Here is a 12,481-nt window from a genome sequence, read left to right as displayed (position 1 = left end):
GCCACATCGCATTTTTGACACTTTGTACGTGAACGAAGTATGCAATTTTAGTTTTGACATCTTTTTGTTGTAATCGTTTTTGTTTAAATAAATGACCTTCCTTGCTGCAATCCCTAAGACTTGCGCCTGGAAATAGGCTTCGAGGCATGAAATGCTGACTTGGACCATTTGAATTGGCCCTTCAAGTTTGGCACATTTGACGGAATATTTATTTCTTTATTTCGATGGAACCTGCGATATTTTGGAATTTTCGACTTTGGGCATTTCTTCGTCGAATCCCTCTTCCAAACATCGATTAGACTATAAATACGGCCTTTAGAAACAAAGTTACTTTGGAAACAAAGATCGCGCTGGTGGCACGGTTTAGCAATACTCGATCTCCATAAAATGTCATATATAAGGTTTTCAGATCAAATAGAAAAAAATGTTGTAATTTTTTTGGGCCGGCCGGAATACGACAATAATAGAAGATTCTTGGAGTTGATGGAACAGAATTACAAATTTAATTAAATGTGAATGTAACATTTCACACAGTTACAATCTGTTTGTTAACATTAGAATTAAGGATACGCAGTAAAATGCAATAATCGGTTTTACGATTATACGGTTTTCGTAAAAAACTTAAAACTCGATTTTCGGTGAGTCGATTATTTGAGAGTGTACTAAAAGTCGAGTTTCCGATCATAATCGAATATAATCGACAATTTTCGTTGATGCAAACTGTGATGTACATATGTACAAAAAAGTACCGTCCATTACGCGGTTTTAGCACACCCAATAGTCAACTAATGGGTCTATCTTGTATTGCCACTAAACTTGAGTTGCGTTGTCAGTTGTCTGCGCGACTGAGACGAAATGTTGTACCATTAATGTCAACTCAACTGGGTGGCCGATAAACATGTTATCGATCAGGGTTTTTTCAAACTTGTGAGCTCTATTCGCAAAAAAAAAACATTTTAAAAATAATTGCGCTTTGGATAACTCTTTTGTCTATTCTGGACAATATTTTAATATTTTGGCTGAGTTTTCGAGCAAATTTGGAAAACAACCCAAGAATATAACCTGTCCATTGAATCTTCGGATCGTAAAGTTTTATTTGCTGTCTCAAAAAATGATAAGTTCGGTGGAATTATTTTTTGATGATGAAAAAAATGTACAGGACATTGCATCTATTAGAAGAAATTTGAGGGACAAGTCGAATCCATTGGAATTGCCATCTGCACTGTAAGCTGATGATCATGTGGAAAGATCTGTATAATCAGTAAATTATTTCAGGTTAAAGGCGTATTTTTGATTGCCAAAGGATGCCGTAGTTTACGTTGTGGAAACGTTAAAGGATGACTTCAAAGTATGTTACAGATCAACAGCAATACCCCCACTTTTAAAAGTGTGCGCAGCGATGCGATTCTTTGAGGACGGAAGTTTCCAAAAGTCCCATGGCAATGATTTCAACAATTGCATGGCTCAATCTACATTGTCGAGAGTATTGAAGGAAATTGTCCACTTGATAGAGGACAAATTGTGTGTTTCGAAGTTGACAGACAGGCAAAATAAAAACCATTTTTATTCAAAAACGAAATTCCCTGGTGTAGTTGGCTACATTATGGGTCCAAAGGAGGATGTTCGTCATCTGTACTTAAACTGAACCTACTGTATTTGTCACCAAATTAATTTGCAAAAGATTTGCTGCTGTCCGCTCCAAAGGCGATAAATTCACTTATTGTGATGGACCACCACCAGTGTCGTTGAAGTTTATTTTATTTTGATGCATTTTCTTTTTCAACGAAAGTCCGGCGTTGATGTGTTTGCCGGCATATATTTCAAATGAATTTGAATTTTTCGGCATCATGCCCAACAGTGTAAAAACGGCCAAAACGACACAAAACTTTACCCAAACGTTGTATGTGTTTTCAGCTTTAAAGTGAATCAAGGCTCTGCCACTCTTCAGGTGTTCGTGTTGTAGGTTCATGGCTGTTTAAACTGTCCGAAATGGACCTCCACGCTTCATCCGCTGTGGCTTTGGTTTCACCAAAACTCCCGAACTCCTCGGGCTAAGTTTGGATTTTCACTCAGTTTATCAATTAATATTTCGAACTGTTGCTTTGTCGTTATTTTCACCATATTGATACACAAAATTAATTAATGATGCAAAGAATCAATAATTGTTAACAAAATGTTTATTTTTCCTTCTATTTTACTTCTTGTTTCTTCAAAAATGTTCACTGCAACTGAAAATTGGTGGTTGCTGAAAAACAGCCGCTTCGTCAACTGAGATTCGCAACTTCAGTTGAGAGTTGCCATACGTGGATCAATTTTGACAACTGGCAACGCCACTCAACGATAATTGTAATCGATGATCGACCCTTAAGACTAATAGTCGTCCACGATTAATAGTCGACTACGAATAATAATAGACTACGACTAATGGTCGACTACGAATAAAAGTTGACTCCGACTTTCGAATGTCGATTAAGAATAATCGGTTATACGGTTAAGAATAATCGGTTATACGGCTAATAACCGATTAATCGATTAACCGAAATCGGGTTTACGTATCCCTAGTTAGAATCTGGTTAATAATTAATTTTCAGCAAAACGTTTAGAAGTATGTATGTACATATTTAGGTAAGTAATATACTTTGATGTCACCATACGTAGATAATAAACAAATACACAAAATATTTCTGGCAACTACACCACCCCATAGGGCTTCAGCATGTAATCTAATTTGGTCGGCATTAAAAAGTAAATCAATTTAATTAATAACACCGTATTATCACTAAATGATAAAATTGCACATGAAGTGTACGTTTTGTTATGAATAAAAATTAATATTTCTGCTTCAAGTCTGGTGTATTCCCCCATTGGCTTAATGTTAATATTTTTGTTCTTACCCGAATGTCTGCCAGATATCGAAACAGGTGACATTCATCCAAGAAAAAGCAGCCATCAGACAGAAATATATGAAGAAACCTATAAAAAAGTAGATAAATTAAAATAACAATGTACCTTATAAAAATTTCTAATTAGAGAATCTCAAAGATTTGAATTTATAGAATAAACTTCAGCTAATTACTTTTATAAAAAACCTATTTAGAATATATTCACTATACTCACCTGATGCAAAACAAACTGTATCATTCGGCGTTGGCATCAGTTGACCCAGAGCTATTCCCAGATAAGCCGTAAAGAGACTGCTTACAAGACAAATTAAAATTTTGCCCGGTAGATTCCTAAGTCGTGCTATCGATAGGTAAACCACAAGTGTTGCTGCATAAAATGAGCACGATATCAAAAGCCCGATCGTGTACAGCCTAAAACGTATCCGATCATTTCCCACAACTTTCGAATCGAAGCAAAGAAATGTGTACAACTAATGTAAGGTTTTTATTCGTATCAAAATCACACATTTCCGATAGTTATGCTGTTTTACCTTTTGATCGGCCCACGTTGCATTGCGTATTTTCTCCACACAGTATTGGTTGTTGGTGTAGTGCTTCTTTGTGGCAGCCACCAGCAGCGATCCATCGCGTTCGCTAATAGTATGTGCTTCATCGGCATATGATTCCGGGTCCAAGAGATATTTTCGACAGTCTAAACTTCGCAGTATGCCAAATACTGAAAGTACAAGTATAGAAATGACAAACTGAAAGAAATCACACAATACTGTGAAATCGATTCAACATTTTTTTACATTTATTATTAATGATTTATTTGTTTTTACATTAGCAGGCAAGTGACATTAAAAAATATTTTAAATGATAGGATATTTTATTGTTTTGTAAATCCCCAAAAATTAATACAATGTGATTTGTTTGTTAAAAAAGCTAAAGTATAAAATATTTTAATAGAGTTTCGTTTTTTTCAAAAAGTATTCATTTCTTCTTCCATAACTATCTTGCCCCTTCAAAGTAATTCATTCCCCTCAGTTATAATACAAATATGCCAGCATTTTTTCCAATCCTCGAAACACTTCTGAAATGCGTTTTTTGGTATAGCCTCAATTGTAGCAAAACGCTTTCCATACATCGGGAAGAGGAAAAATACGGTGTTTGAGGCAGATAACGGTTTTGTTTTTGTCCAAAGACTCGCGCACAAGCATCGATGTATGGAGTTGGTGCGTTATCATGGTGCAACATTTAATTTTTTACACAAATTTTTTTGTTTTTTGATTCATTTTTTATCTCCCCCAACAAAAGTTCAAAAGTTGGCGCTAAAATAGTGCATAAGATAACTCTTGAAGAAAGTGATCGATTTGGTGCAAACTTTGCACATAGCTGTATTTTTTCCAGACATAGATTAGGTCCGAATAGATCCACTTTTGCAAGTGTCTCCTACACAAAATTTCATATAACCAATTTGGCCGAAACTTTCCACATCGTAAAATTACTTCCAATTTCCCTCTATATGGGACATCAGCTTCGTGTACCTCCCTCACAAAAATCAACATAAACGATAGCGAGTTTGGTGCATCAAATACCTCAAATCGGGCTATAAGTTTTTGAGAATCGCTTCAGATTTGCATATATCACCCATACTTATTTTCGGTATATAATGCACCAAACACGCTTTACCTGTCCAATTTTGAAATTTAGAATGTGTAGCGGAATTCAGTCTAGAAACAAATTTACTTAAGTACCTATATTGAATTCGTTTGAAGTTTGGATATAGTTTCCATATACGTATTACGATATGTACCGAAAACGATGCATGCCGTGAGAGAAATAAGGCATGCCGTGACAGTGGAGCTAAGTACTTTCATTACGGAAGATAAACTATGTATGTAATTATTCCATATTTCTTTCATATTTGGCTGTGGTGTTGTGTGTCATGTAGTCGGCTTTTCCCGACTTTGATCTTTTCTTTATTGGTTTTATTCAATTTTTAGGAAATTTATTTATTCAACTTCAACAACAATTTTTTGTATATATGAGCTTTGTTCCAGAAACTGCAAAAGAGTACTATCTAGTTCAAATGTTTCCAAATTTTGTGCTAGGTATACGTTCGCGTACTTTAAAAAGTAGCAAAACTTGAATTTCTCATTCAACCAAAATGGCACTGAAGGACGCTCTCTTCTGTTATTTTATACCACACAAAATTGGGTAAGTAAAAACTAGCAGCTTGTTTGCTGGTATCCGATTGGCTGATACGTTGACTGACTGACATTACGGCCAGATTCTTTGCAATTTTTTAGTTTCCGTACTTTTTGTACAAATTTCTATGGGAAAGAAAGTTTTTTTTTTTTACAGTTTGCTCTTTTGCTAGCTTTGTATACGTACATTAAATCCATATTGAATATCTTGAACTCAATATTTTAGTTAAAGTCAAAAAACAAAGAATCCCATATTATCATCAACAACATGCAAATTCTCTTGATACACGTAATTAGGGGTGTAACATGTTGATTATTTTACACACTACCAATGGATTTTGTAATAATCATGTTTGTCTCTTTGTCAGTATTGAAATAATAACGAAACAGAACAGAATTTCTACGTTCTGTTTGTTCAGTGGGTCATCATTATCGACATAATCTGTTCTGATTTAAAGATGCAAATCCTCTGAAAACTCTGTAAATTTAAAGTCTATTTTATCGGTTTTCTTCGAGTTCTTCAAAAGAAATATAGTTATATTATTGAGCATGTAATAATGAACGTCTAAACTTTTAAAATTATCAATAAAATGGGAGATTACAATAAAAGTCCTAAAATGGAATATTGAGATGATAGCTTGGCGCCTTTTGCTATATGTTTTATATTTGAGCGCAGTAAATTATTAGCAGGTTACTAAGTACCTTTTGTAACTACTTTTTAATTATCAGGTTTTATCCTTGGATTATGTCTAATAGAAGCAAATATATCCGCCATGGAAATTAAATCCCACAAATTTGAAATCGGATAGTTGGGTCTTTTTTCTATCTCTCTAGTATTTTACAACTTTTGGGATATTAGAGTGAGCAAAGGCTATAGTCGGGGAGGGCCCGACTATGTGATACCCTATACCACTACCCCTGTTCACTGGTAAACATTTATTGTTAGGGAAAATTATCCGACTATCGCCAAACTCAATATGAGTCTTTCTGGGACCCGCATTAGGCGCCAAAATTTCGTGACGATCAAAATGGCGACCTGTGATTACAAAAATTGTGACAACTCACTAGTTTAACAATCTTCGCCAACCTACTTTGCATCAAAATAAAGGTGACATTTTCTTCTTCCTTTGCCGTTGGAATATCCCTACAAGATGATGTTTTTTTGTCCATTCGGACCCTTACAAATTATTCGACCATCAACAAAATCCGATCAAAATTCCGACCTATAACGTGATTACAAAAAAATGGACAAATGGTATGCATTGGCGACTTTTGTGATATCTCCGTAGTTTGACCACATACGCCAACCTACTTTGCATTATTGTACAGGTAGGATTTTCTACTTGCATAGTCATTACAATTAAAATCGAAAAAAATTAAAAGTTGGGTGTGTTTAGCGACTATTGCGATATCTCCGTTGTTTGACATCGTTGTAAAGGTTATATTTTCTACTTTTATTGCCAGGTTTTGCGGAGATATTCGCTTTGCAATAAGACGTTGACTTTTTCTTCTAATAAGTTTTTTTGTCCATTCCGTTCCCAGAATATTATCCGACCATCACCAAAATCAATAGGCTTATTGCCCTGTGATCGCCATCAATACCCAAAATTTCGTGACGATCCGATCAAAATTGCGACTTGTAGCGAGATTAAAAGGTTTAGATGGACAGAGGGGCGAACACACATAGCCATATCAACTCAGCTCGACGAGACATCGACCATTATTTCGATGTGTTACAATCGGTTGGACCAAAACCAACTTATAATACCCTCATTGGAAAAAAAGGGATGCATTATTACTAGAGAGCGGAATTTTATCCAAGCCCTATTTTTGGTCCGATTCATGTCAAATTTTGGGACTGGACATATTTTTGGCTTCTGATTAAATTGCAATCGAAACATATGACATATGCAAAATGCATACATTTTTGCAATGCAAAATGCATACATTTTTGCATATGCAATATTTATGCATTTTACATATTTTCTTATGCAACAAATATTTCAATAATGAGTACAAAAATGTTTGTATGTACAATTTTTCTGTTTAAAATTCTTTTCAGACGAGTCAATAAAATAGAGAAATGCATAACCATAGCCTCAACCTTCAAAATATCGAAAATCGGGAAGTATCGTTCTATGGGGGCTATATGAAGGCCTGAACCTAAACCGACAAATATAAGGTGGAAACTTGTTTACCCCCAAGGAAGACTAAATACCAAATTTCAGCCATTTTGGCGGGAAATTGATGCCACAACCTTCAGAATACCGGAAATCGGAAGGTACCGCACTATGGGGGTATATGAAGACGTGGACCTATGTCGACAAATTTCAGGTGGAAAGTTTTATACTCCTAACGATGACTTTATACAAAATGTCAGCCATTTAAGTGTGATGTTGAGGCCACAACATGAGGCCGTTCTTTTGGGGCTATATGAAGTCGTGGACCCATGCGGACAAATTTCGGGTGTAAAGTTTCATACCCCTAACAAAGACTTAATACCATATTTTAGCCATTTCGGTTGTATATATTTTTGCATATGGTTTTGCATATGCTCATTTTATGCAAATATGTAAAAATATGCACGATATGCAAAATATGCAAAAATTCCTGGGCCTAATTCGTTTTATTTTGTGATAAAACGAGTTTCTGTCTAATCAGATTTTCTCTACGACCATCCTAATCGTATATAACTTACATCAATACAAATTGTTGTGTGTTTTATTTTTAATTATGTTGGGCGAGCAGCGTTGCTGGCTCTTATGTTCTTGACTTGCGACGGCAGAGTGAGTGTTACTCTTTGTTTTGAAAATGTTCTTCCCACCAAATTGCAACATCAGCATTTTCGTTTTATTTTGCTTCTCGCAGCAAACTGCAAACTCAGCGTCTGGCAATTCAGTTGGTATTTTATATGTTTATGTGTTAACTCAATTTCAGTGGAAAGGTTTTGGCCAAAGCCGCACATATTGAAAAATTTATTATGAATTATGACAGTCTTTGGGTAAATGAACTATATTTACACCCTACACCACGTTGTGTTAAGGGGTATTATGTCCTTCTGCATTCGTTTGTAACATTCAAAAGGAAACGAAATACACCCATAGTTCCCTTTGATGATCTGCCTTCATTCACTTTCTGAGTCGTGTGTCCGTCCGTCTGTTAATGTATTTTTGAAAACAAAGTACAGATCGGGAACCCTATTTATTTTGGTAAGAATCGGTTCAGATTTGGATATAGCTCGCATATATATTTTCGGCCGATTTGATGTATTTGATGCACCAAACATATGTATGTCCAATTTCGATAAAATTTTGAATGTGTGACTGTATTTGTTCTAGAATAAAAATGTGCCAAATTATATTGAAATTGGAATAGATTGTAATGTAGTTCCCATATATATTTTGCATATCCACAGTGGTATAGGATAGGTATCACAAAGTCGGCCGCGACCGACTTTGTTCCTTTCCTTACTGGTTTTATTTGGCCCCAGCTGTATGACATAAAATTTGTACTATATACAAATGTGTTTACTCAAACATATGTATTTACATAAGTAGATATGTGCATTTATATGTATGTACGTTTTACTCCTATGTTAATGATCAGACAACAGATAAACACGAATGCTATTAAGTGGTGTGAATTGGCAAACACAATGATTTGATTATTGTGTGTGATGGGCCAGACTATTGACGAACCGGTAAAGAGCAATGCAAAAATTGTTCACAATCTGTTAAACAAATAAATTGGTAATGGTTCTAATCCGAAAGTCGCTGATATATTTCTTTGTTATTCCGTATTATTGTACGCCAACCAATCTGGTGTTCGATTCGAGGGAGACCTTTACATTTAGTTAGATAGGAATATTTATTTGCAATGATAGCTATAGCAAATACTGTTGTTTTTAAGTTATAAAAGAAGCATATTATAAAGTTTACGGGACAATTACCCGGTTTTCGTTTGCTTGGCATTTTATTTATATTTATGTCCTTTTCCAGAAAGACTTTAAAACTGCTTGCAGCATAAACACAGTGTAACATAGCAACAACAACATAAGACTACACTACATAATGAAATAACTTTTTGAGCAGTTTTCTATCTATATAAAAAATCAAATGTCTTTCGTTGAGAATGGCTGGACCGATTGGTATATTTTTTTAATGTCGCCATAGTCAACTTAGATTTTTGTTGAAAGAAAAATTGACGCCCACTTGTTTAAATATGTCCGGTGGAAATAGGCTTATTTATTCTATAGGCATATTTTGTTGAATTTCGGAGGGATATATATTTTTTGTCATATATATTTTTTTAAATCTATATGTAAATGGAAATGATGTTAGTTACAACGCGTAGAACTCAAGAACGGCAGAACTGATTTTAATAATTCGCACCAATTCCGAATGGTCTAATGGCAAAAAAGGATAAAACCTAAAAAATCGCGAAAAATCCGCGAAAATTTGCAAAAAAATATAGGAAAATAATTGTCTTATGCTTCAGTTTTGTAAATACATGAAAGTTAACACATATTTTTTTGCATCAATCAATTTAATTTGCATTGAAATAATTTAAATGAAATAAAAAATGTCCACAGATCTGTCAACTCTATAAAGATGACCGAGATATAAAAGATTTCCCGATTCAAGAACTGGACCAACAATTTTCTGTAAAAAAGATTTGCGAAGACCAAATACATAATATCGGGCAATGTCATATTATTGGTGCTTTATCGCAACGTGGAGCTTTACCGAAAAAAATATGTAAGAAAGCTTTGTACCTCCACAAAAGAGCAAATAGTGGCGATTTCAAAACACGAACCGATATAATCCATCTTCAATACAAAAATTCCTAGGAGTTATATAGATTTTAAATTGTAGGAGTTGTATAATGTTCTTTGAAAGCTCTATCTTAAATGTTGTAAGCTTTGTGTTCGATTTTGCATTTTATGACAAAATATTAAGAAATGTTGCCGCATCGATTGTATAGAAGTTTTCCATTGCAGTTAATATAACCTATCTTTTATAGAATTTTTCAGAGCAGGAGTAGCTGCCATCATTATAGTATTTAGGACCATGCCAAAATCATGGATGTTAGGACTCGCATATCAGATATATATTCACTGGATAATAGCTATATAGACCATGCCCGTATTTTCACATACAAATCAGGAAACTTTGACTTATCCTGATGCCGTTATATTACTTTATAGTACTAAAATACGTAATTTTACAAAGTCCGATCTGGGTTATCAATATTTTCCCTATATATATTCACCAAAAACAGCTTAGATCGAGCACACATAATCTTCTGAAATAATTATTATGAAAAAACATCAATAAAATATATTTTGTGACCGCAGATAACGAAAATGTGAATAAAAACTGTAGAATATGGTCCTAAATCATATATAAAAAGCGAAAGATTCTGGAGATATTAAATATTATAGTTACAATTTTCTTTTGTTCACAGACTCATAATGAAATTTGATTTGGAACATTTTTTATATTGACACAATCCCCAAAAAGTGAAGTATTTTACTATATTTTGACTCAGTATGGAATAACTGTTAATTAAGAGTCTAAAAGTTTAACAAATAATTTCTACATATAATATCTAACTTTGTAACGCCATTTTCTTAACAAAGTATTTTACTTACTAGGCGTTTACACAAAGACAGTATTGGCAAGACAATAGCAAAGTTACAAACCATTTTCACCAATACATTCATACTATTCTCTATACATATTTAAAAATTTATAAATGTATTTGTGAAAAAGGGTTGTATTTTTGCTATTGTCTTGCCAATACTGGCATTTGTAAACGCAGGGTTAGGTATCTAGTTTTTTTCAGTGAAATGTTGTGTAGCAGGGACGTACGCAGGATATCATTTCGGGGGGGGGGCCCAACTTGGCCAAAAATCTTGAAAAATTCAAATGTTGTGTAGCGTTCCGTTAAGCTATTTTAAGGAGTTATGGGCACTTATAAGTATCAGAAAAGCCATTTTCATGCATTTTTTATAAGAAATCTATTAAACCTTGAGTTACCTTCTAACTTTTTTTTTGTATAATCTTTCTGATGCCCGCCTATAAAGCACTGTTTTTACTAAAGCAGTTTGCGGTACCCACTGTAGTTCGAAAAAGAATAAACCGATCAGCATATGTTTTTGTGGGATCATTACGAACCTAATAATCGTGTCCATTATCGAAACGGAATTAAAAAAATAAATTTTTGAAAATTTTGAACAGTTAAAATCAAAATTTCGGTTTAAAAAAACGGACTCCGTCAGCAGTTTTTTAAAGACTCTCTCGGTCAAGCACATGGTTTATGTGTATAATAGTCCCAAAAAACATATAAAAACCGGAGCATCCATTTTCGAGCTACAGTGGACACCGCTTTCAAAAGTGCCACTTCGAGGAAAAGACGCTTTTAGATTCTATGCTACTTACAGAACACAATAAATGTATCCCTTCGAAAGCTAATATCTCCGTAAATTTTTGTCCGATGGACAGGAAAATTTTGGCACATATTCCATTCTACATGTTCGATTTTTCGAATTTTATATGAAATATTGGTACAAAGTATATAAATTCAATAGAAAGAATTCATAATATTTAGGATCTTAAAAATATCGGCTGCCGTTGTCGTTGCTTTGTTTCCAAATGAAAACATTAAGAAAAAATTAACAGTTTTGGAGATATAGTGCGAAATCTATACAAATTATATAATTTTTAGAAATATTATAAAATTTGAGGTAATAATTGTAGTTTTTTCCAGTTCAATATTTGTCCAAGTATTTTATTCTGACCCTTATCTACAAATTTGCGTCAGAGGTCAGAAGAAGATTTGCATTGGTTTCAGGGACATATCCCTCAAATCCTCACTTCAAATTGTTTGCACAAGATTACTTTTAAAATGCTGCATAGTGTTATTTACCGGAAGAGATAGAGTCTGATACCGGTTACACTTAACCGGATTAACCAAGTGGGTTTGGATTTCAAATGTCAATTCCATTACGCAAACGTCAAATAAATCCTCTCGAAGTGGGTTAACCCGGCATAAAACTATAGTGTAACCGTACTATGATTCAGGATTATTTTTTTACTTTTAATATAATGTTAAAAAAGAAGCGTTATATTTTTTTCTTAATTGTACGATTAGAAGTTTTTGGACTCGATGACAAACACTTTGATGGACTTAGTTCTATATAGTTTTGACAAATAACAATCGATCCTTATTGAACCCCACTTAATTATTCGCTAATAATAAGCTAATTCATTTTAGAAATGGATCTTATTTTGAGAGACACTCCTCTCGATAGTTACCGCGCCCATAAGCTATTTTAGTTGGTCACCGTAGCATTGAGAGCTTTGTCAGGAAGCATGAACTTGTGCA

At 34.1% G+C, this 12,481-nt stretch overlaps 1 protein-coding gene across 2 annotated transcripts in view; it reads right to left on the bottom strand.

Moving 5' to 3' along the window:
* Positions 1-12,481, bottom strand: part of mthl15 (methuselah-like 15) — a 32,841-nt gene that overhangs the window by 10,359 nt on the left and 10,001 nt on the right. For both annotated transcript variants that reach the window (XM_073968419.1, XM_073968418.1), the window contains exons 3-5: positions 3,434-3,618; positions 3,118-3,373; positions 2,895-2,973 (exon numbers count right to left, since the gene is read on the bottom strand). In XM_073968419.1, coding sequence (XP_073824520.1) covers positions 2,895-2,973; positions 3,118-3,373; positions 3,434-3,618 — 520 coding nt within the window. The remainder of the gene's footprint in view (positions 1-2,894; positions 2,974-3,117; positions 3,374-3,433; positions 3,619-12,481) is intronic.

The sequence above is a fragment of the Musca autumnalis genome, unplaced genomic scaffold (assembly GCF_047663935.1).
Source record: "Musca autumnalis isolate F117 unplaced genomic scaffold, ASM4766393v1 scaffold_2, whole genome shotgun sequence".
NCBI lineage: Eukaryota > Metazoa > Arthropoda > Insecta > Diptera > Muscidae > Musca > Musca autumnalis.
Note: the sequence above shows the minus strand (reverse complement) of the source record. Positions and strands in the feature narration are given on the sequence as shown.